The following is a 26,443-nucleotide window of genomic DNA, read 5'->3' as shown; positions in this document are numbered from 1 at the left end:
GGTCATCACACAGACAGAAAAGGGCCCATGTGGAAAAACAGTAAATGGACCTTTTGCAGTCCAATAGCACATCATAATGCACAATCCCACCTGGTTTGGCAGTAGAAATAGGCCCCCTTATCTCTAGGGCCCCTTCTCCATGGGCTGCATATGTTGAACCAATGATGTGCCTGCCCTCAGAACCTACCAAATCTCCTAGGCAGAGGCAGAAACAATAGAGTATTCAGTCAGGACAGTATGAGATCAAAGTTTTGACTTTCTGTGAGATAAAACATTTGGCTGCCTGTTAACAATAGTTTACCTCACAGAAAGAATCAGCTGTGATCCCATACTATCCTGTCTGTAGACTCTCTCTTGCTGCCTCCCCTGCCCAAAAGATATGGCATGTGCATTCCAGGTTCCTGCACAGTCAAACACAACCATTACATGGTACATAGCAAAGGCACATTTATAATGCTATCTCGGCACAGGAACAGTTTTTAACACATCCAAAAGTGGAACAAATTATTATTCCAAGATCATTTGTTTACAATGTACTTTGTTTGAGGCCACCATTCACATGACAGCTATCTCTTCCAAATCCCTCCTAGACAGTTATACTTTGTTATGGGCATCTTTGTTGTTTATGAGGGAGCTGCTGCCAGACTCATTTTATTTCCAGGAAGAACAAAGTGATCATCCTTTGAAATTTAACAGGCCAGATCCTTCTTTTCCTGACTTCATCTGACTTGGGAGAGTGCGCGGGCCCCATATACATTAGAATGCCACCAGTTTCTGCCTATGGCCTAAAACACACTTCCGCAAAAAAAAACGTACGTGTCTCACGTTCCGTTTTTCGGGTCCGTGTTCCGTTTTTTAGGGGCGTTTCTCCGGTACGTATGGCATCCATGTGATGGCGTATGTGAGCCGTGTGTGTGTGTGGAATGTCCGTATTGAAATAAAATACGTACGTGTGCTGTCCGTTTATAAAGGCCCGCATTCTTACCCAATTAACGTTGTTAATCATTCATCATGAGATCCTGGTGTTTTTGTTTGCCATCAATTGACCTGATAGATTGGTAACAAGTGTTGCAGATTTTGTGATGAAAAACGGACACGGACGATACGTGCTGAACACGGACATACTCCATGTGCGGTACATGCAGGCATGGACCCATAGACTAAAGCGGGTCCGTGCCTGCGTGCTGCCGGCCAAAAACGGACATGTCGTCCATGTAGAAAAGCGCACACACGTACTTACCACATGGACACACGTTCCGTGTGATTTTACGTGTGTGTGCCATCTACCATTGAATAACATGGGTCTCCGTGTGTACATGTCTCAGGTACATGCAAATACGTACCGCACACGTACAAAAAAAACGGATGTGTGTTGCGGGTCTATATCTGTTGGTTTGGCTTACTTTAGTATACTCTGTATAGGAGATTTTAGATTAATACATTACATTCATCTGAATAAAAGTACCTAATATAGACATACTTATGTCTTATATAATTTGCAATTCATTTCCTTTTTTCATTCATTTCTTGCATACGATATTCACAAAACAGGCGTTTCATCACGTCACATAGGATGCCCTCTTAGAACCTCGACTACAAATAGATTACGGAATGACGGCCTTGGAAATTAATTTCTATTTCACTAATTTAGCAATTGTAAAGCATGTAGGCGAGAACACATTATACTCACTCGTCTGTTTGTTGTTGTGATTAATATACAAGTGAAGGCTACCATACTCAGCGCTAACAATATCCGCTCACACAAAAGCAGCGATGACTGACTGCTCAGAAAGACACTATATTACTGATTCCTTAATTCCATTTAATTAAACCCTATCCATCCATAATAGGAGATAAACCATGCAGCTGGCTACTTCAGCCTGTCACTCCACTCACTGCGGAGCTCACAGTATTTAGATAGAAACACTAATAACATTTTTGTTTTGTGCTGACAGTATTTCCTCATAAAATCAGTATTTGCTAAGGAAAAAAGATCTAGGAGGCATTACATGTGGTTTTAAATTGTTGCAATGTTCTGGAAATTGACAGGTGACAGAGAAAATAGTGCAACAAACTGTTCATATTATGTATTTTCCCATACATTGAATGTTATACAGTTCTCTTAGTATGAGAACATTGTTGATTCTATACCTGCTGCTGCCACCATCAAGGAGCAGAAATGTAAGCATGGAATATATATTCTTGTCATTCAGTAATTTGTATTACACAGTTCAAGACTAGTTGGCCCTGAATTATATACAGTATAGACCAAAAGTTTGGACACACTGTCTCATCTCTAGAACAACTGTTAAGAGGAGACTTTGTGCAGCAGGCCTTCATGGTAAAATAGCAGCTAGGAAACCACTGCTAAGGACAGGCAACAAGCAGAAGAGAATTGTTTGGGCTAAAGAACACAAATAAATGATGGTCCAACTAAACGCAAACCGGATGGAATAGCATGTCGCTGCAAGATGCTGTGGTAGCCATGCTGCTTCAGTATGCCTTTAATTTTGAATAAATCCCCAACAGTGTCACCAGCAAAGCACCCCCACACCATCACACCTCCTCCTCAATGCTTCATGGTGGGAACCAGGCATGTAGAGTCCATCCGTTCACCTTTTCTACAAAGACACGGTGGTTGGATCCAAAGATCTCAAATTTAGACTCATCAGATCAAAGCACAGATTTCCACTGGTCTAATGTCCATTCCTTGTGTTATTTAGCTAAAACAAGTCTCTTCTGCTTGTTACCATGAAGGCCTGCTGCACAAAGTCTCCTCTCAATAGTTGTTCTAGAGATGAGAAGGTGTGTCCAAACTTTTGGTCTGTACTGTATATATATATATATATATATATATATATAAATATATATATATACATAGAACCGCTAATCAGTGCTGGGCATGGTCGGACCAGGAGGCATACAATACCTAGTCCTTTAGTGATAATATCTGCTGATAAGACACTGATATTACTGAAACAGCTAAATTTTGCCTACTAACTGACACAATGATGACATCAGGGTGTCAAGACACAAGGGTCAGGGATGTTCTCATCCACTGGCTTGGCTGTCTTTATAAAAGCTGAATGGACTAGGGCTCGTCCCACTGAACGCCCGTACTACTTCTCCATGGGCAGAACACTACTAAGACAACACAGGGTAAGACTTTATTGGGTTCCAAACAGACAACAGCATATAGTGCATTCCCAGCAAGGACATGAGATAGTGAAATTGAAACCGTTTCACCCTTCTGCTAGCTCACCATGGATTAGAATCTAAGCAACTTTGAGGTATCTAGTGACACTATCCCAGCCAGCAGCATCACACTTTTGGCAGACACTCCCTGAGAGCATATAACGGCAAGCTTAGGAAGCTGACTGTACACAGTGAGGTATGTGGCCAGGTGACCAGATAGTCACAACCTGGGTTCTCCAAGTTAATTTGTGGACTCAGTGTTGGGTAGTGGAACAATTCAGTATTCCATCAACTGGAACCATGGTCCCTAGGCTGACGTCCTGTGGAATCACACCAGTGCCATGTGCAGGCTCCTTTTTATATCCCTCAGCTCCCATTTCAGAGTGGGGGGGATGATAAACATGGCTTTTTCCTCATTGTCCATTGCTCAATTAGACTGCATAATTGTCCTCCAAATGATGCAAATTAGTACATGGCAGGCGTGTGATGCCTTCCATTATCAGCAGGCAGTTCACAAATTAGTAAGCAAAAAAGGCACAAGACAGTCTCACATGAAACAATGGCTCATGACCCTTCACTTAATAATATCAATAATATGTCTAATTAAAAATTGTTCACCCCTTCAAAAGTGGCCAGATATTGCTCATTGAGTCGTTACACAGCATCTCTTCCCTTACATCATGTTGCTCTCAAATTACATAGTAAAAACCTGCTGAAAAATGTGAGACAATACAATACATTTTGTTTTTATAGAAACCATCTTGTCTTATTACCGAATGATGTCATAGGGCTCAGCTAACTATAATGGGCGTGGAAGTTTCACATTTCTATACACACCCCTACCGCTCTTATTGGTGCATAGTTCTGAGAAGTTATTTCTTTGTATATGATACTATATAAAGTGGTCATATGATGTAATAAATATAACATTGAGATCCAAAGGTTATAGGCAACAACTCAAACATGCATTTAAAACACAAGACACAAGAGTCTTTATATTCACCAATAGTTGAAAACACCCCATAGACATCATGATGCAAATGTATAAAACATTTTATTAGTAATAGTGCACAGGGTATTACAAAATAACAGAGCAATAATCAAAGAGAACCGGAATGGGTAGTGAAGGAAGAGGGGAGAGCCCCACGTGACCCAGGAAGTCAGTTTAATAGAGGCAGGACCTGCCAAACAATCTAATATGAGTAGCAGCCAACTATCCATAGAAGGCCCATATAGGAACCAAAACATCCAAGTGCCACTAGTCAATAACCCAAAAACATAGACAATAGCCTTATGTTAGGTCATACATCCGTATGACTAAGGCCTGTGTGTGGGAACCTGACATGAAGGCCGGGGTGTGCCACACAGCAGGGCTATAACCCTAAATGACAAACAAACAGGGGTGCCCAGGCTGTGTAGCTCAACCGACTAGCTATGAGGCTTACCCGTAAGGCAGACAGTCCCGGATCCTGAGGCACGTGGGGACCGACGTCCCAACACGTGTTTCGTCCAATACTTCGTCGGGGGACGAAGTATTGGACGAAACACGTGTTGGGACGTCGGTCCCCACGTGCCTCAGGATCCGGGACTGTCTGCCTTACGGGTAAGCCTCATAGCTAGTCGGTTGAGCTACACAGCCTGGGCACCCCTGTTTGTTTGTCATTTAGGGTTATAGCCCTGCTGTGTGGCACACCCCGGCCTTCATGTCAGGTTCCCACACACAGGCCTTAGTCATACGGATGTATGACCTAACATAAGGCTATTGTCTATGTTTTTGGGTTATTGACTAGTGGCACTTGGATGTTTTGGTTCCTATATGGGCCTTCTATGGATAGTTGGCTGCTACTCATATTAGATTGTTTGGCAGGTCCTGCCTCTATTAAACTGACTTCCTGGGTCACGTGGGGCTCTCCCCTCTTCCTTCACTACCCATTCCGGTTCTCTTTGATTATTGCTCTGTTATTTTGTAATACCCTGTGCACTATTACTAATAAAATGTTTTATACATTTGCATCATGATGTCTATGGGGTGTTTTCAACTATTGGTGAATATAAAGACTCTTGTGTCTTGTGTTTTATATGATGTAATAAAGCAGAATCTGTCAGTACACCACAATGCGTATGTGCTGCATTGATTTCCCAAGTGCTTGTAAAGCAAATCTTACTAATTTGGAGTTCCAATAGCATAGGAGTGTATTTCACTCACAAAAATTACCTTTAAGAAATTACTAACTTGCTTACACAGCATGCACAGGCGTAATCTGCACCAAATCCATCAATAAGGTTCAACGTTTGATTTGTATAGACTGATAAGAGAGTAAGAGAGTACATTAAATATAATTAGATTTTCCCCAAATGTGTGTTTTCTGCAAAAAAAAAAATGAATAGCTTACGAAGTATAAAAAGTGATACCTGGATACTGGGTCAACCAAGTAAACCAAAATATATTCTTCTACAGTAGGGACTCAAGGGACTGTGAGCCGCACCAAAATGTTTTATCAGCAATACATTCCTTTTGAATTATTAATGTATAGTTTAATAATATGAAGTGTACGTTTTAGTCATGATAATAAAAACATGTGACAAATGGTAAATAGAGTTGTATATATTCTCTGAAATATCAACATTGTATTACCTGATGGCTTGATATCAATGTGGTTTGATATAGTGGTGGTCCAGCTTATTGTAGTGAGGTTATCATTGGTTAATAATGTACTAGAAGAATTTTGCACTTGGTACTGATCTGTAAAGACAATTATGAATGTTACGTAAATACAAGTCATTCAGTTTTAAGCTTTTCCAATTTTGTAAAATTAATCCTGTCCATGAATGATTGGATCCCAGACCCTATTTGAGATTAAGACATGAAAAAGACTTTATATGGAAGAGAAGATACTTTAGATGGTTGAATATCATCATTCCTTTCATCATAAGAAACTGAATAATGATGCTGACCAGTCATGTGTTGCTAAGAAGAGCTCCCAATCCCAGCTAGTGTTGAGTTTCAGAGCTGGTAAAAGTCATGTGTTAGCTGCTCCCCTGCATGCTCAAAGAGTCTATCAAATTCTACTGCTTTATAAGGAACCTATTGTGAAGACTAAGCCACTGGTCACTAGTGCTGGGATGAACTACTCTTAATTACGCCAGTGAGAAAAATAAATATTTAATACACTGCCGATTTTGCAAGTTTTCCAACCTACAAAAAATGGAGAAGTCTTTAATTATTATCATAGGTACACTTCAAATGTGACAGACAGAATCCCCCACAAAAAATGCAGAAAATCACATTGCATAATTTTTAAATAATGAATTTGCATTTAATTGCATAAAATAAGTACCGTATATACTGGCGTATAAGATGACTTTTTACCCCCTTAAAATAATGGCTACAGTGGGGGGTCATCTTATACGCCGGATATACGGGGGGGGGGGGGTGTACACTGCAGCGTCCAGGGGAGGTGGGGGCAGCAGCTCTGGAGCACAGGGGAACGCTGCGGGCTGCAGCCTTTGATCTCCTGCACCCGCTCATATAATATGCACAGCCGCTGTCCATCTCCAATGGTGCTGAAATCGCACGCAGTGAGGGGCTGGGGCAGCGGTGCATGTTATATGAGCCTGCGTCCCAGTGTGATCGCACATGCCCACCCCTGTGTTAGATTTGGCCCCCAGGCTGCTGCTCATTCTAAAATAAAAAATCTTTACTTACCCCTGCAGCGTTTCTCCCTGTGTCCCTGCTTCCACTGTGATCAGGCAGGCAGAGAGCTCAGCCTGCTGTGCCGATCACATGACCGCACTGACAACCAGGAAGTGGAAGAACAGAAGCACGGAGCCAGACAGGAGGGAGCTCAGCGCTGGAGGAGATAAGGAAAGAGGGTTTTATTTTACTTTGGGCAGCAGCCTGGGGGCCATATCTGACACAGGGGGACTTGTGCGATCTATAGGGGCCATGGGCAGCACTATGGGGGCGATATCTAACACAGGGGGACTTGTGCGATCTATAGGGGCCATGGACAGCACTATGGGGGGCGATATCTAACACAGGGGGACTTGTGCGATCTATATAGGGGCCATGGACAGCACTATGGGGGCGATATCTAACACAGGGGGACTTCTGCAATCTATATAGGGGCCATGGGCAGCACTATGGGGGCGATATCTGACACAGGGGGACTTGTGCGATCTATAGGGGCCATGGGCAGCACTATGGGGGCGATATCTAACACAGGGGGACTTGTGCGATCTATATAGGGGCCATGGGCAGCACTATGGGGGCGATATCTGACACAGGGGGACTTGTGCGATCTATAGGGGCCATGGGCAGCACTATGGGGGCGATATCTGACACAGGGGGACTTGTGCGATCTATATAGGGGCCATGGGCAGCACTATGGGGGCGATATCTGACACAGGGGGACTTGTGCGATCTATATAGGGGCCATGGGCAGCACTATGGGGGAGATATCTAACACAGGGGGACTTGTGCCCATTAGGGGCCCCGGTGAGCTGCTTCTAACCCCCCAGATGTATGCCCTGCCAATCCCCCCCCGCCGATGCCGCGGGTGCTGTACCCACCGAGCCGCGGGTGCAGGCCCCACAGAGCAGCAGAGTTGTGTGTATTTGTCTGTATGTAGCAGAGTTGTATGTGTTTGTATGTAGCAGAGTTGTATGTGTTTGTCTGTATGTAGCAGAGTTGTATGTGTTTGTCTGTATGTAGCAGAGTTGTATGTGTTTGTCTGTATGTAGCAGAGTTGTGTGTGTTTGTCTGCATGTAGCAGAGTTGTGTGTGTTTGTCTGTATGTAGCAGAGTTGTATGTGTTTGTCTGTATGTAGCAGAGTTGTATGCGTTTGTCTGTATGTAGCAGAGTTGTATGTGTTTGTCTGTATGTAGCAGAGTTGCATGTGTTTGTCTGTATGTAGCAGAGTTGTATGTGTTTGTCTGTATGTAGCAGAGTTGTATGTGTTTGTCTGTATGTAGCAGAGTTGTGTGTGTTTGTCTGCATGTAGCAGAGTTGTATGTGTTTGTCTGTATGTAGCAGAGTTGTATGTGTTTGTCTGTATGTAGCAGAGTTGTATGTGTTTGTCTGTATGTAGCAGAGTTGTATGTGTTTGTATGTAGCAGAGTTGTATGTGTTTGTCTGTATGTAGCAGAGTTGTGTGTGTGTGTGTTTGTATGTAGCAGAGTTGTATGTGTTTGTCTGTATGTAGCAGAGTTGTATGTGTTTGTCTGTATGTAGCAGAGTTGTATGTGTTTGTCTGTATGTAGCAGAGTTGTGTGTGTTTGTCTGCATGTAGCAGAGTTGTATGTGTTTGTCTGTATGTAGCAGAGGTGTATGTGTTTGTCTGTATGTAGCAGAGTTGTATGTGTTTGTCTGTATGTAGCAGAGTTGTGTGTGTGTGTTTGTCTGTATGTAGTAGGTGATTAAATTATCGGTCTATTGAGCGCTTGCAATACACAGGTTCCGTTAATATTAAAGTTGTTTTATTATTGAAATATATCAGAATATATCAAACTGCTCCTGTTATTCAATACAACGCGTTTCAGCATTAAATCAATGCCTTCCTCAGGTATCCACAGAGCAGCAGAGTTGTGTGTGTTTGTCTGTATGTAGCAGAGTTGTGTGTGTTTGTCTGTATGTAGCAGAGTTGTGTGTGTTTGTCTGTTTGTAGCAGAGTTGTGTGTTTGTCTGTTTGTAGCAGAGTTGTGTGTGTCTGTTTGTAGCAGAGTGTAGTACCATTGTTTCAGTCCAGTTGTGGCTTTATACAGCAGGGAGGAGCATTCCTTGCTGTACTAAGTGAACATTGGAGCGATTGATCTGTCAATGGCCCTTTAAAAACATATTGTACGGCTCTCGCGGAATTAAAATTAACATGTTGCAATCAAAGCAGACTTTTTTTCATTTGGGAGCGGGGTAGTCTTATACAGTGAGTATATCCCAAATTCTATATTTTTAGGGCAGAGGTTGGGGGTCGTCTTATACGCCCAGTCGTCTTATACGCCGGCATATACGGTATTTGGTACAACAGAAAAACAATTGAATATTTAGTACAGAAACCCTTATTTGCAATTACAGAGGTCAGATGTTTCCAGTAGTTCATCACCAAGTTTGCACACACTGCAGCAGGGATTTTTGTCCACTCCTCCATACAGATCTTCTACAGATCATTCTGATTTCAGGGCTGTAACTGGGTAATTTTGAATTTCAGCTCCCTCCAAAGGTTTTCTATTGGGTTTAGGTCTGAAGACTGGATAGGCCAAGACCTTGAAATGATTCTCATTGAGCGACTCCTTAGTTGTCTGTGTGTTTTGGGGGAATTGTCGTACTGGAAGACCCAGTCATGAGCCATCTTCAATGGTCTCACTAAGTGAAGGAGGTTTTCGGCCAAAATCTTGTGATAAATGACCTTATTCATCCTCTCTTCAATACAGTGTAGTCATCCTATCCTCTTGGCAGAGAAGCACCCCTAAAGTATGATATTTCCACCCCCATGCTTCACGATTGAGATGGCATCCTTGAGGTTGTACTCATTCTTATTCTTCCTCCAAACACGGCGAGTGGAGTTGATACCAAAAAAGTCTATTTTGGTCTCATCTCGCCATATGCCTCCTCTGCATCATCCAGATGGTCATTGGCAAACTTCAAATGGGCCTGGACATGTGCTGGCATGTGCAAGGGGAGCTTGCATGCCCTGCAGGATTTTAATTCATGACGGCGTAGTGTACCAACTGTAATCTTTGAGACTGTGGTCCAAACTATATTCAAGTTATTGAGCAGGTCCTCCCATGTAGCTCTGGGCTGATTCCAGACCTTTCTCAGAACCATCCTTACCCCACGAGGCGAGATATTGCATGGAACCCCAGACTGAGTAAGACTGACAGTCATCTTCTGTTTCTTCCATTTTCTAATATTTGTGTTAACAGTTGTTGCCTTCGCACCAAGCTGCTTCCCTATTTTCCTGTAGAACATCCTAGCTTGTGAATGTCTACAATTGTGTCCCTACTGTCCTTAAACAGCTCTTTGGTCTTGGCCATGGTGGAGAGGTTGGAGTGTAGTACTTTGAAATGTTAAACAAGTGCAGAACACGGATTGTACACCCATACCAACTGTGTGCTGTACTTGTTTTTTCGGACTCATAGACTTGTATTAGCCCCTGGCATCCATGCTGCCAGAAAAAAAGGACAATGTCTTATGTATTTTGCATAGACACTCGATATGTGTAAAAACACGTACATGTGAATACTACAATAGATTAGAATGGGTACATGTGGTATCCGTGAAGAAACAGATAAAACACTTACATGCTACATGGACGTCTGATCAAGGTCCACAGGTACAACTCAAAGAAGTGAACAGCTCACATATGATACAGATAAATGATCACTTGTCTTACCAGTTGTGTTACTCGTTTTTGTTGTTGCTTCAGTTCCATTCTTTGTCTGATTATCTCTCGGATCTAGAATAACAGAATCATTTGTTGTTGGAACATCTGGACAATGCATCAAATAACAAATGAAGTGAAATGTAACAACCTGATGTTTCCATATTTAGCAGCATGAAACATTCAGTGTTTATTTGCACAAGGTGTACGGCTTATAAACATCATAAAGATTTCAATGTCAGAGTCCATAAAACATCTTACCAGAAGTGCTGGTCGTAGGGAGATCTGTTGGAGGTGTTGGAGTCGAGCCATTTTCTGCAAATCAACACATTTTATCATTTGTATAATGAACATGATAAAAATTATGATAGCTTACGTGAAAATTATATGAGCCCTCTTAAACTAGAACTGTCATTTGTTTGGGAATACATAGCATTGTGGACAATTTGCAGATTGTCTAATGTATTCAGATAAGTATCGTTTAGGTAGTTATAAATATGTATGGATCTTATTTCCAAGAAATACTGCAATATACAATAAAAGAATCATAATGCCATTACAACTGTAACTGTTGCTATTAATAATAAGTTAAGAAAACTGTTTTTTCAACCTAAGTGACAATAATAATAATGATGATGATAATAATAGTAATAATAATAATAATAATAATAACACTTATCATTGGCAAAGCTTTACATTGCCAGGATCAAAATATTTCCATATTGCCTTCTCAGTATACCACAAAAAGGAGTTATTGACTGATCAAAAAAACATGCAAAATCTTTATTTATATATAGTTAGAAAATGAGGTCCAGAACAAGGGACCTGGAGGCACATAGAAGAATGCACAAATGCAGACACAGAGAGAAATTACAGTGAGTATAGCACATAAAGGCACTAAAAATATGTCAGGTCTCAAATATAACATACATATTAAAGTATATAAAGAATAAGAGTCATAGTAGTACAGTTGGTAAAATACAGATTGAGACCTCTAAAAGTTGTAACCATACCTATTAAAGTGCCAGTACTAATAAAATCGGTGAATAGCCTCCTTGAGGAAACTCCAACGCATTTTTCGCCATTAAGCATGTGTTTCCTCATGAATAAGCAGTAAGAATCAACGTGAAACATGCATTGGGGTTTCCTCAAGGAGGTTATCCACCACTTTCATTAGCACTGGGACTTTAATAGGTATGGTTACTATTTTTAGAGGTCTCAATCTGTATTTTACTAACTGTACTGCTATCACTCTTATTCTTTATATACTTTGATATGTTTGTTATATTTGAGACCTAACATACTTGTAGTGCCTTTATGTGCTGTACGCACTGTAATTTCTCTCTATGTGTCTGCATTTGTGCATTCTTTATGTACCTTCAGGTCCCTTGTTCTGAACCTCATTTTCTAATTATATATAAATAAAAATTTTGCATGGTTTTTGACCAGTCAAAAACTCTTTTTTCTTGTTTATCCAATTGTTTTGGGGAGTGATCGCAGGATACTGCTACTATATAGATGAGCAGTAAACTGCATTTTTTCTAAAATGTGTTGCAGGTTTTTATTTGTTTAACTTCTCAGTATACCAGTAGATATGATTAGTAATACCTAAAAGGGGACAGTTCTTTATAAAACTATGTTATTGATTGTTGTGTATTCCTTGGAGTATCCAACAGCTCTTCTCTATTCATCTTTCATATGGATCAGTTCACTACTGGTCCCTTGATACAAACACACAGCTGAAGACTGATGGCATGTAAACTGTATATTCTGTCTCTAAATTAGTCCCTGTTAATCTGTATGTTTTGATTTGATTTCTGATTATCCTCAGCATGTATGAACATTGGCTAAAAATTTGTTACAAGCAATCTATCACTTTTTCTCACTTCCATCAACTAGTTTCAGATTGTGCCACCTTATTGCAAGCATGCGGTAATGGGATAAAACAGTAAATTTATAAGGGAGTGGAAGTGCTGCCCACACCTCCATGAAGACAATGTGAAGATTTGCAATGTAATGCGCTGTTTTAAATGTGTTTGATGGTTGAGATGTATTTAGTCTGTCCCAGGAAAAGTTAAGGGTGAGACTGAATCAGTCTGTGAGGAATTATATGGGAAGACAAGAGAGGTGTTTCCTGGGAGGTGACAGTAACAAGAGTCTGGTGTAGCAAGACCTAAGGCCTGTTACTTAACTGACTGCTGTGATGTATCCTGTTTCCCCGAAAATAAGACACTGAGTTATATTTTTATTTGTCCTGAAAAGAGCACTAGGTCTTATTTTCAGGGGGTGTCTTATTCTCGAGGAGACATGGTTGGGGGTAAGTTTATCTCCCACAAAAACAGACCCCCCCCCCTTTCCAGGATCATCATACTTACCAGCCCTGAGCGCCTGTGTGGCTCCCAGATCTCCCTGTGATCTCTCGGCAAGTGTGCTGCATGCCGTCCTCCCCTGCATCTGGCTGACACTCGTATAGATAACATCACACTCACATACACTCATACTTATACAGACACACGCACATCAGATTCCATATCATTCCTCCCTGTGATCTCCCAGCAGCTGTGCTCCTCTACATCTGGCTGACACACACACACACACACACACACACTGTTACGGTTGCTGTGGCTCTGGAGACTATGTCCGGATTTCTTGCTACTTCACATGTGCAAGCGCTGGAGACTAAGTCTTATCTTGGAGCCATTGCACATGTGCGGGTGACATCATCGCTGACACGAGGTCACATGTTTCTGACACCTTCTAAGCTGATTGGCCACTGGTCATGTGCTTGTGACACGTGGTCACATGTCTCTGACACCTTCTATGCCGATTGGTCGCTGGTCATGTGCTTGTGACACTTTGCTCGGTGATAGGCCAGCGTGACGTCATTGCTGTCATTCTGGCAGCGGATTGGCTCTGGTGTCCTCCATCTTGGATGAGGCACAGAGTCTATATGAGATCCTGACGCACGCCGCCCGGTGCTCAGTCCTCTTGGTTCATGCATGAGGGTAGACGCCCTGTGGTATTCATGGGTCCGCAGGTTACCCATGATGCGGCCCTGAGACTGTTAGATCTATACAGACCATAAGAATCTGACATACTTACAAACCGCTCAGCGTCTGAATCCTCGCCAAGCCCGCTGGTCCTTGTTTTTCTCCCACTTTCACTTCTCCATCAACTATCTGTCTGGGAGTAAGAATAACAAGGCAGACGCTCTGTCTCGCTCTATGGTTTCTACCCAGGAAGAGATTGACGAACCTCGTCTTATCCTTCCCTCCAGGGTTTTTCATACGCTCTCCCCTGTGACGTTAGACCAAATCCCACCGGGCAAGACCTTTGTGCCGCCTGATCGACAGAATGATATACTGTCGTGGGCCCACACCTCAAAGGTGGGTGGGCATTTTGGTATTAGGCGGACACGAGAGTTACTGGAGAGGTGGTATTGGTGGCCACACTTAGCCAGCCATGTCAAGAGATATGTCAGTTCCTGCTACTCGTGTGCTCGCAACCGTCCATTACGGCAGAGACCGGCTGGGCTCTTGCATCCTTTACCAGTGCCAGATAGACCATGGGAGGTGGTAGGCATGGACATTGTGGGTGATCTTCCGTGTTCACAGGGACATAGATTTGTGTGGGTCATTACGGACCATTTCTCCCGGATGGTTCATCTCGTACCGTTATTGAGAATCCCGTCTTCCAGGGTACTAGCCAAACTATACCTCAAGCATGTCTTTAGGCTTCACGGGATGCCAGATCGTATCATTTGTGATAGAGGCCCGCAATTTGCTTCCTGTTTCTGGCGAGATCTTTGTAGCCTTCTGCAAATTGAGTTGAATCTCTCTTCGGCATACCATCCGGAGACCAATGGTTTGGTTGAGCGTACCAATCAATCCATGATTATATACCTTCGACACTTTGTTGCTGAGAACCACGATAACTGGTCTTCCCTCCTACCCTGGGCAGAATTTGCCCTTAACAATTCGCTGGCTGAGGCCACTGGGCAGACACCATTCGTACTCAATAATGGGCAACATCCTAGGGTACCGGCACCGTTTCCCGCTGCTGCACCTTCTCCTCTTGTGGCCGACTGAGCAACTAATGCCAGAGAGGTTTGGGATCGGACTCAAGAGTCGATCCAAGCAGCTAAGGACCGTATGAAGACAGTGTCCGATTGGTTTCGTCGCCCGGCTCCTGTCTTTTCTCCAGGGGATTTTGTGTGGCTCTCTGCAAAACATGTGAAACTTAGAGTGAGCTCTGTCAAATTTGCTCCTCGCTTCCTGGGTCCTTATGAGGTTCTTCGACAGGTAAATCCTGTAGTCTACCAATTGAAGTTACCCGTCCATCTTAGGATCCATGACAAATTCCATATTTCACTGCTAAAGTCGGCTATTTTACCTCACGCTCGTGAAGTGCACTCTCCTGCCTCTGATTCCTCTCGCTCTAGCTATGAAGTACGAGCCATAGTCGGTTCTAAGATGGTTAGAGGGCGCAGGTTCTTCTTGATAGATTGGGAGGGCTATGGCCCGGAACATCGCTCTTGGGAGCCTGAGGAGGCTGTCCATGCTCCCGACTTAGTTGCCGATTACCTGCGTCGCCAGGAGGGGGCCCTTGAGGGGGAGGTACTGTTATGGTTGCTGTGGCTCTGGAGACTATGTCCGGATTTCTTGCTACTGCACATGTGCAAGTGCTGGAGACTAAGTCTTATCTTGGAGCCATTGCACATGTGCGGGTGACATCATCGCTGACACGAGGTCACATGTCTCTGACACCTTCTAAGCTGATTGGTCGCTGGTCATGTGCTTGTGACACTTTGCTCGGTGATAGGCCAGCGTGACGTCATTGCTGTCATTCTGGCAGCGGATTGGCTCTGGTGTCCTCCATCTTGGATGAGGCACAGAGTCTATATAAGACCCAGACGCACGCAGCCCAGCGCTCAGTCCTCTTGGTTCATGCATGAGGGTAGACGCCCTGTGCACGTTCCTCTAGGCATCTCTCTGTCTATGTTAGGTGAGCGCTACCGGCAGGATAGCGTTCTTATACCTTACAGCTTCGGCTGCAGTCCGTATCCTTACCTTTTAGTGGAGCGGACATAGGCAGGTGCCTGAGGCACATGGTCCGGCTGGGCCTTGTGATTCTACTCGTAGGTGGACGTTGCCGCTAGGGTAACATTCCTTATACTGCGTCTGGCAGTTGTTCGTATCCTCGCACACTAGGGGAGCGAACAGAGGTAGGAGCTTTGTGCGGCTTATGCTGCTGTCCGTCTCTTTTGCACCACTAGAAGAGCGGACCTAGGCAGGTGCCATATCTAGTGGTTCGTCTCCTCGCACACTAGTGGAGCGAACGCAGGTAGGAGCTTTGTGCGGCTTACGCTGCTGTCCGTCTCCTGGCACCACTAGAGGAACGGACCTAGGTACGTGCCATTTCACACTCACTGCTTTTGTCTCTGTGATCTTTAACAGAGACCATTCCACACACCCTCCAAGTAAGGGAGGAATTGCTTTATTTTCTTATTATATTCCTCTGTGAGTTTAACAGAGGTATTGCACTCTGCACTTTTGCTATTATTATTTACAGTGGCACACTTATATACCCCTTATCCTCTGCCATAGTCTGCAACAGAGTCTCTGCACGGTGGACCCTGACTGTCTGATATTCCTTTAGATTTTATTATCAGACAGCCCCCCGTTACACACACACACACACACACACACACACACACACACACACATCATTCCTCCCTGTGATCTCCCAGCAGCTGTGGTGCCCTGCATCTGGCTGACACTCGCATACATCAGATCTCACACACACAGACTCACACTCACATCACATTCCACATCATTCCTCCCTGTGATCTCCCAGCAGCTGTGCTCCCCTGCATCTGGCTGACACCCGCATACATCAGATCTCACACACACTCACACTCACACTCACATTCCACATCATTCCTCCCTGTGATCTCCTATCATCTGTGCTCCCCTGCGTCTGGCTGACACTTGCAGAAATCAAATCTCACACACACACACATACACACACACAATCACATTCCACATCATTCCTCCCTGTGATCTTCCAGCAGCTGTGCTGCCCTGCGTCTAGCCGACACTCACACATCAGAACACATAGTCACACATCAGACAGCATACACTCACACATCCGATCACATCCACTCACACACACTCACACACACTCACGAAATCGCACATACTGGAACAATTGCGCTCACACACAACATCTTGAGATACCATGTGCTTCCAGCCATGTGATCATCCTGCAGGTCCTGGAAGCTCACTGCACAGCGCCGCAGGTCCTTACGCCACCAAGAAGCAAGAGATATCGCTGGATGTGGTGAGTGTGTGTATACGATCTGTAGTGTGTGTGCGTGCGTGATGTGATGTGTGTGTGTATATGTGATCTGATGTGTGTGTTCCGCCGCAGGACCTTGATGCGCTCACCTGCTCTCGGTCAGTGTCTGGTGAGTATGACTGCACGGTCTTCTCTCTTCTTTCTTCTGTCCTTTGGTGGTGTCCTTGGTCTATAATGAAGTGTCCTGCAGTGTCTTTAACTTTTTTACCACTGCACGGACACTTCATTATTGACCGCTGCTAGGTCTTATTTTCAGGGAATGTCTTATATTTAAGCCTCCCTGAAAACTCCTGCTAGGTCTTATTTTTGGGGAGGTCTTATTTTCGGGGAAACACGGTAGTTGTGTGTTGAAAGAAGAGACTATATCAGAAAGTAAGATCTAAGGACCAGGGAACTGGGAAGAGAAATGTGAAAGATTATAGAAACCAATAGATGGTAAAGTCCAATAGACCAGAACTCAGGCCAGGAAGGCCGAGTAAACGAAGCGAAGAGAGACCCAGGTGAAACGAGAGACCTGTATGGAGAAGAAGAGACGTGTGTCAGAGGGACATTAGCCAAAGGTACCCTATTTGTGAATAGTGGAAGTGTTTAATAGTCGCCTAATGGTACCCGAGTTCCTCTACAGGGGGATTGATGATGCCTGACTATGATCTTCTTAGAATTGACCTTGTATGCAACGGTGAGGTGTCATACTAATGCAACCTCTTTAGAGGAATTATGAGAGTTTTCAAAATTGTTGATTGGACTGTGGTGAGATACAAGTGTATGGGAACAGAAGAAAGGAACTGTCATCTGATGTAACTGAGAAGTGTCCATGCCTGCTGTTAAAAAGTAATCGTACAAGAATAACTGTGCCTGCTTCCTGGTGTATGAAGGTGTAATAGAGTTCAAGTTCAGTAAAAAAACATATTTTCGGGCCTTGGCCTCTTTTAATTCAATGTGAACCATCTGGTCCTGGCCTGCAGTATTAAATGGCTATGAGCAGTCTGCGGAGGCGTATTGCTCAGGTAAAGAGCAACACCAAGACACACACACACCTAGCCAGGACCTCCATTTTCATATAGCATGGCGGGGCATAGAGGACAAGCACATTGCCCATGGCTACCGCACACCGCCAAGCTACAATTTTTTAATTAACTTGGACAACCATTTTTACTTGGCTAAATCTCCATTATTTCTCCTTAAAGATTCTGTATCAGCTCTCTCTCACTCCCATTTCCCTGTTTCTCAGTTCAATAATTGTTGTTTTCAGGTGACTTCTGATATCGATCAATATACAGTTCCCCTTAGCTAAGAGGTAAATGAGGGAGTCTATGTAGATAGAAGAAGGAGGGGATGGAGCTCTGCCTGTAGCTCCTCCCTCTGCCTCTAGCTCCTCCCTCCTTCCATCATGGATTCTCATCAGTAACATCTGCCATCTCCTATCTCAGTACTGGGAAACTCTTCACTGGATACAGATTTTACCTCAGAAATTAGAATTTTGATAATGACTGATCAATTCTGATAAAGAAAGAAACAAATTTATAGGTTGTATGTAAGGAGTGGTCTGTGCCTTGTAAGCCCTGGAAGACGTGGTTGTTCTATGAGAGAGTTTTATATGTGTAAGGCTAGTTTCACACTTGCGTTGAACGGCTTCCGTAGCATTGCGTTGTGTGACGGATGCAACGGATGCGTTGCATATAGTGGCACAACGCAATGCTACGGATCGTACAAAATAACGGAAAGCGTTATTTATTTAATTTTTTTTCTTTACAGTACCGGCAGCCGACTATTGTGAACGATCAGCTGATCGCTCTTAATAGCCGATGGCCGAGCGCTCAGCTGAGCACTATAACATGCCGGCGGCCGGGCGCTCAGCTGACTGCCCTGACATGCCAGCGGCCGAGTGCTCAGCTGAGTGCCCTGACATGCCGGCGGCCGAGCGCTCAGCTGAGTGCCCTGACATGCCAGCGGCCGAGTGCTCAGCTGAGTGCTCTGACATGCCGGCGGCCGGGCGATCAGCTGAGTGCCCTGACATGGCGGCGGCCGAGCGCTCAGCTGAGTGCCCTGACATGCCGGCGGCCGAGCGCTCAGCTGAGTGCCCTGACATGCCGGCGGCCGGGCGATCAGCTGAGTGCCCTGACATGCCGGCAGCCGAGCGCTCAGCTGAGTGGCCTGACATGCCGGCGGCCGGGCGATCAGCTGAGTGCCCTGACATGCCGGCGGCCGAGCGCTCAGCTGAGTGCCCTGACATGCCGGCGGCCGGGCGATCAGCTGAACGTTTGGCCACCGAGAAATAAAATAAAGTTTCTGATTTAAAAAAAAAAAGAGAGCATGCGCAGTGAGAAATAAAGGTTTCCGCTGCTCAAAAAAACCCGTTACATGCAGCGTTCCATCCGCCCGGCGCAGCGTCAAAATAATGACGCTGTGCCGTCCAGCGGATGCAACGCTGACACTTACGTTACAGTACGTCGTCCATACAAGTCTATGGTGAATAGCGCAGTGCGTTAACGGACTGCGCTATTCTCCATAGTGACGGACTGTGCTGAACGCAAGTGTGAAACTAGCCTAATAATAATATGTTTAAAATCCTTGTGTGTGTCTTTAGGTGCTGTGCTATTAGCCACCACTAGGGGTCACTGGTCCTGGGCTCTGAGAAGGTTAATGAGAAGAATCTGGCCCACAGTGAGGGTATATAGTGTGGAGCATTTTCTGGTATTAGTTAGGAGTAGCAGTGAAGCGAAGAAAATAGATACAGCAGCGTGGAGAACGGGGTATGTTGCTGTGGGGACAGAAGAGAGAAGAGCGGAAAGAAATTGTAAAAGGAAACTGATTGAGGCAACAGCGATCATAGAGGTGGCAGGTTGGAGTAGACCTGAAGGGAGGAAAAGTCACAGAACTGAGGGAGTCCAGTGTTACTCACACTTGGAGGACCCAGTAAAGTGTAGGTGCTGCCCAGCTGAGAATACAATGGAGAGATGGAAGGTCTAAAGGCCCTGTCACACACAGAGATAAATCTGCGACAGATCTGTGGTTGCAGTGAAATTGTGGACAATCTGTGCCAGGTTTGTGGCTGTGTACAAATGGAACAATATGTCCATGATTTCACTGCAACCACAGATCTGCCAAAGATTTATCTGTGTGTGTGATGGGGCCTTTAGAGCGGGCCTTGACGGAGACGTACCGTCTGTGGTAGTGTGCAGGGAACCCAGCGAAACATATTGACCCATGGGTGCCAGTGCCTTAGGAAGAAGGAGGACTTTAACTTGCTGGCCAGTAAAACATTCACAAGAAAGTGCCATTGTCAGTTACCGCTGTGTTTGTGCCTCTGTGCTTTGCAGAAGACAAAATGAACTGTACTGCCTGCTGCATCCTATTCACAAGTGTTGTGCCCAGTAAAGTCTGCTTTGTTTTTAAGAGTGTATGTGACTCCCCTGGACCAGGTGAGGCGTGCAACAGGCCTGACCTAGAGATAACTAAGGAAACAACCCCAGCACACACACACCCAAACCTCTCATTTAAAAGCAGCGTGTTGTGTTGCGGAGCTATCCACACTCGCCTATAGTTACAGCCAGTGGCGTAACTAGAATTTGATGGGCCCTGGTGCAAAATTTGTACCGGGGCCCCCCCTGTACGTGCACCGACACTTAGGGTACGGGATAATGACACTGACACTCGGGGTACAGGATTATGATGCTGACACTTGGCTCTTACCCTCAGCACACAGCTTTCCCATGTTCTGATATCCATCTTGTCCTCGGCACCCAGCTTTCCCATGCTCTGCTATACATCATTCCCTCAGCACCCAGCTTTCCCATATCAGAGCATGGGAAATCTGGGTGCTGAGGGAAAGAGCCTTTTTTCCTCAGCATAAAACGTTCCCATCCCATGTTTGTATCTTTGTCCCCCCTCGTATATAGTTCTTCAAAAACTATAATGGCCCCCACATAGCCTTCTATATAGTATAAAGGGTCCCACATAACCCTTCATATATTAGAATACCCTTCCATAGTCCTCCATGTATTATAATGCATTTCCCATAGTCCTCCATGTATTATAATTCACCCCATAGTTCTCCATGTATTATACTGCACCACAGTCCTCCATGTTTTATAATGCACCCCCATAGTCCTCCATATATAAAGTAGCCTCCATATATTATAATGTAGCCCCCATAGTTCTATATGTATTACAATGCAGCCCCATAAACCTTCATATTGTATTATGCAGCCCCATACTTCTCCATGTACAATGCACTTATATAGTCCATGTATAAGGTGTCCTTCATGTTTATTATGCAGCCCCATAGACCTCCATGTATCATGCAGCCCCAGAGACCTCCATGTGTCATGCAGCCAGCCCCCCCAGGGTCTCCATGTGTCATGCAGCAAGCCCCTTACCAGGCCTCCATGAGTCATGCAGCCAGCCTCACGCCCCCCCCCCCAGGACTCCATGTGTCCTGCAACCAATTTCCCCCGCAAGGACTCCATGTGTCCTGCAACCAGCACCTCCCAGGGCCTCCATGTGTCCTGCAGCCAGGGCCCCCCCAAGGACTCCATGTATCCTGCAGCCAGTGCCTCCCCAAGGACTCCATGTGTCCTGCAGCCAGTGCCTCCCCAAGGACTCCATGTGTCCTGCAGCCAGCCTCCCCGTGTACTCACTGATTTATAAAAAAAAAAAATAAAAAAACAAGTACTCACCTCTCCTCCTTCCACTGCAGTTCTGTCCTCACCTCTACTTGTTTCACCGCTGTCCGTCCTCACTTCTGTCATCGTTCCCCCGTGGCTCCGGTCGGCGTCCTCCTGTGCTCTGTGCTCTCACCACACACAGCAGTTGCACAGGAGGGATGTCACCGCGCAGACACAGGGGAAGACTGATGATGCATAGAGCGGCGCCGGCCACTCTATGCAATATCAAAGCAGAGCGCGGTGAGAGACGGGAGCGCGGTGAGAGACGGGAGCGCGGTGACGCCACTGCTGACACCAAACAGGGGGTGCCCGGTGTCAGCAGCGGCGACTGGGTCATATAGCAGCCGCCGCGTGGTCTGGTGCAGAACAGCGCAGCTCCTCTCACAGAAAGGAGATGGCTGCTGATCTGCCGGGCGGCCGCGGGCCGCTGACCTCCGAGGCCTGGTCGCAATCGCGACCGCTGCGACCGCGGTAGTTACACCCATGAGGACAGGTATATATATATATATATATATATATATATATATACAGTTCACAGTTTAGCATAAATTCTGCAGCTTGTCAGTGTACAGTTCAGTAAATGCTGCTGCAGGAAATCCTTATAAAATGAAAAATAAAATACTTTTCTGGCATAAGATGCACCCCAGATTTAGAGGAGGAAAATACAAAAAAATAAGTTTTAATGTTGAAGAGGGTCCATTTTATAATCCCAGTGCGTCTTAATCCTAATGCTCACCAGGGGGGAGCGGCAGTGGTGTAGTGGCTTGGGAAGGTCACAGGAGGGTCGCGATTCTGCAGGCTTGGAGGAGGGGGTGTTGCGGCTCAGGAGGGTCAGCGATGCTGTGGCTCGGGGTGTAGCCATGGGCGCATTTGAATCCCTCGGCTATGGCTTACCAGGGCGGTGGTGATGGAGCAGGGTCACAGGATGCGCTCAAGGTTGTTGCAGCGGCCGCCATTGATCTGCGGGCGGGCTGTGGAGGTGTCACAACACAGGGTGTCATGGCGGCGGGTAGTCTGTGGAGGCAACTCGGCGGCAGGTGCATTGAGCTGACTGCCGGCTCCATTGAATCATCCGCGTTTGACGAGATGGACTTCAAGAAAATGGCCGCGGAGGTGGCGCGTGCGTAGATAGGACTCCATGGCCATTTTCTTAAAGTCCATTGTGTCAATCTGCGCAAGCGCTGCTTCTGTGGCCATTTTCTTGAAGTTCATCGCGTGAACTGTGAGCGATTCAATTGAGCCTGCAGTCAGCTCAATGCACCCGCCGCTGAGACACCCTCACAGCCCGCCTGCCCGCAGATCAATGCTGTCCACGCGACACCTCTGAGCGCATCTTATGAGCCCGCTCGATCACCGCCGCCTTCATAAAGCCATATCTGTTTTGTAAGATGCATCCTCATTTTACCGCCAGTTTTCAGGGGAAAAAAGTGCGTCTAACAAAGCGAAAAATATGGTAAATGAGAATCCTGAAGTATTGTGAACACGTTCAGGATCTTTTCCTTGCAGATTTGGTTGTAGAAAAAAAAACTGCAGCATGTCAATTCTTTCTGTGTTTATGCTGCGTTTTCCCCATTAAAAGTAATGGAAAAAAAAAACGAAACCAAAAATACATATAATGCACCAAATTGTGGCAAAACCCTTTGTTTTTGCTGCAGCATTTCTCCTGCCAGTAGATGCAGACTTGATGCAGAAATTTCTGCAAACAAATCTCCATCTTGTGCACATAGCGTTACAGTGTAATAGCACTCAGCAGTGCACAGTCATTTAGCCATATATAGTGCAAAGCACCTGGCTGCCTTCAACAAACTGCTCCAAATGCGTCGCCCACTGCTTACACTCATTGTATGGCACTGATTCTGTGGGTTGTGACCCCCACCAACTCATAGATCAGCCTCAGTCCCTTATCCCCCATCCCCCCAGATTCTAGTGTTCCAAGCACTGGCAGCTTGGTGAATCTTTACATGTTATAATAAAGATATAATGCAAAAAGGGCCAGATCCACTTTTCTGCATTATAGTTACTGTTGACCCTGTCCAGCACATGGCTGCCCATTACTACAGAGCTAATGGGAGAGGGAGGCAGCAGAGGCTGAGCCTCACAAACAAGTCACCAACTTTGTAACTGTGTCGGCCACTGTCTGCAGCCTCCAGTCCTGACCTGAATCTTCATTTCCTGCACTGCCGGCCCGACATTCATCCACAGTCACAAACAGCAGCCAGTCACTGTCTCCATACCCTGGCTGTAAAAGAGTAGATGACGCGGCAGGCAGTCAGCCCGAGGTCACAGGTAAAGAGGCTAGAGGGGGCGGAGCCGGCCACTTGTAAAAGAGATTGTATAGTATAGTTACAAGTTAAGTAATGCAGCTCTCGCTCCCTGACACGATCAGCTGTTTATCTTCAGGGCGGGCCCCTAACCTCCCGGGCCCGGTCGCAGTGGCGACCGCTGCGACCGTGGTAGTTACGCCCCTGGTTACAGCCCCTTGCACCCTCACTTGAATGTTACAGAATTTGGATCTCTAATTATAAACTTACCTGTTAGCTTAGAAAACTCATTGGACATGTTAGATATAACTAAACCACTCTCTGATATCTGTGCCTCTCTCCATTCTAGTGGTACTAAATAATTTCATACAGTCCTACGTAGGCCTAAGCCACACGGCATGAAAATCGATGCGAGTGGAGTGCGATAAAACATCGCATTCCACTCGGACGAATATTAGCCTGTGTGACAGCACATATGAGCGATTATTTTCTCAGCCCTAATCGGACCAAAATAACAATCGCAGCATGCTGCGAGTGTAATGCGATCCTGTTGTCTCTCTCACCCATTCAAGTGTATGGGGCGAGAGAAAAATCGCACTGCACTCGCGGTAAACCGGTGTACTGCGAGTGCAGGGCGAGAATGGCAATAGCCGGCTACGGAGGAGAGAGGGAGATAAATCCCTCCCTCCCCTCCTCAGTGCCGGCCCGCCCCCCGCAGCTGAGGTCTGATCGCATGATGGTACTTCAGTCGCAGGGACACTCGCATGACACTCGGCTCTGCTGTACAGCCAGCGTGAGCTGAGTGTCATGCGAGGGGATCACAGTAATCCCCATGTGGCCCCAGTCGTAAGTGGAGGGTATATATCTCTGATCTTGTTGGAAGACTGGGAAGAAGTGATGGACTGTATCTAATAAAAAGTCCATTAAAACCTGCCAGGCTAAAACTACTGGGCATTTCAGAAAGTGATGCTAGGTGGTTAGAGGCCTACAAATTCCATTCACACCAAGTGAGAGCTGCTGAGCAGGCGAGGATGCAATTTAAGTGCAGGCTGCAAAGCAAGTTTTCTAAGTAAGTTTGTACTACCAATAGTTGTTAGTTGTGTAGATCATTTAAAATTAACACTAAAAAGCGATCCTGGTGCTCAATGCATATATCAATGTGCAGGTCTATCCAAAAAGCTGAGTACTGATGGTTATTCGGCATAGTCACTTTCTCTACAGCCAGTTCTCTGCACAGTGAAGAAGCCAATAGATATAGCATTTTGCCCTGCTTGTCGGAGGAAGGAGCAAAGTCTCAGCCGTAACACACAGGTAGAATGAAGAAGAGTATAAATTGTGAATTTTAAAAAATTTGAGGAAACTGATTGAGTCCAGAGAACTTTCCTGATAGCAAAGATTAGCAGCAGCATCAAGCTGGGCACATAAATGGAAAAATGCTACAAAAAGGTACTTTTCTCATACAGATACTGCAGATTACTTTAAGTTAATCACAGCATTTCTAGATTTTTACTTGTCTTTACTTAAATGGAACTAATCAAGTCAGGATTCCCTATCTAATTGAAGGCACAGTAGGCTAGATGGTATAATTAGCATACAAATCATGTCTGTGTTATTGGTAGCACTAAATTGTGAAAGGGGTAAGCAACATTTTAATTGCACTGTAACCCACTTTGTTGCAATGTGTTGAGTGAGAAGTCAAGCAATTGAACAATAAAGGCCGCTTTACATGCTACGATATATCTAACGATATGTCGTCGGGGTCACGTCGATAGTGACACATATCCGGCCTCATTTGACATATCGTAGTGTGTAACACAAATGAGCGACTGTGAACGAGCAAAAATACTCACCTTATCGTTGCTTGTTGACACGTCGCTCATTTTAAAAAAATCTAACGTCCTTCTGTGCTCCGGTTGTTTATGGTTCCCGAGGCAGCACACATCGCACCGTGTGACACCCCGGGGAACGATGAACTGCAGCTTACCTGCAGCCGCCAGCAATGCGGAAGGAAGGAGGTGGGCGGGATGTTTACGTCCCGATCATCTCCGCCCCTCCGCTTCTATTGGCCGCCCGCTGTGTGACGTCGCTGTGACGCCGAATGTCTGTCCCCCTTCAGGAAGAGGATGTTCGCCGCCCACAGCGAGGTCGTTTGGAAGGTAAGTACATGTGACGGGGGTTTATGACTTTGTGCAACACGGGCAACAAATTGCCCGTGCCGCACAAACGATGGGGGCGGGTGCGATCGCAAATGCGATCACACGACATATCGACACTTGTAAAGCAGGCTTAAGCATAATTGGACAATACCTGTGGCTGCTCAGTGCTATAGCCCAAAAACTGGAATGGACCAAGGCGGGTGCAGTGCAGTTCTAATATTAGTTTCTCCTTTCTTAATGTTACCTATGAAAGAAATTATCTTGATGCTAGTTATAACCCCTAGCCTTTTCTGCCTTTATATATGTAGATAATCATAATCTGATAGATTGCATTTAATAATATGTACAATGTCTTCCCTTATTGTATACAGTGAGTGATGATTATGTATGTGATTTGTTTTCATATAAGGTGCGGTATGTATTCATG

At 45.3% G+C, this 26,443-nt stretch overlaps 1 protein-coding gene across 2 annotated transcripts in view; it reads right to left on the bottom strand.

The window, feature by feature from the left end:
• EMCN (endomucin) overlaps nt 1–26,443 on the bottom strand; it is a 216,931-nt gene that overhangs the window by 114,058 nt on the left and 76,430 nt on the right. For both annotated transcript variants that reach the window (XM_075336840.1, XM_075336850.1), the window contains exons 4-6: nt 10,834–10,887; nt 10,585–10,647; nt 5,831–5,938 (exon numbers count right to left, since the gene is read on the bottom strand). In XM_075336840.1, coding sequence (XP_075192955.1) covers nt 5,831–5,938; nt 10,585–10,647; nt 10,834–10,887 — 225 coding nt within the window. The remainder of the gene's footprint in view (nt 1–5,830; nt 5,939–10,584; nt 10,648–10,833; nt 10,888–26,443) is intronic.

Source organism: Anomaloglossus baeobatrachus, chromosome 1 (genome assembly GCF_048569485.1).
Source record: "Anomaloglossus baeobatrachus isolate aAnoBae1 chromosome 1, aAnoBae1.hap1, whole genome shotgun sequence".
NCBI classification, from domain to species: Eukaryota; Metazoa; Chordata; class Amphibia; order Anura; family Aromobatidae; genus Anomaloglossus; species Anomaloglossus baeobatrachus.
The sequence above is the reverse complement of the archived record's forward strand: the minus strand, read 5'-3'. Positions and strand labels throughout refer to the sequence as shown.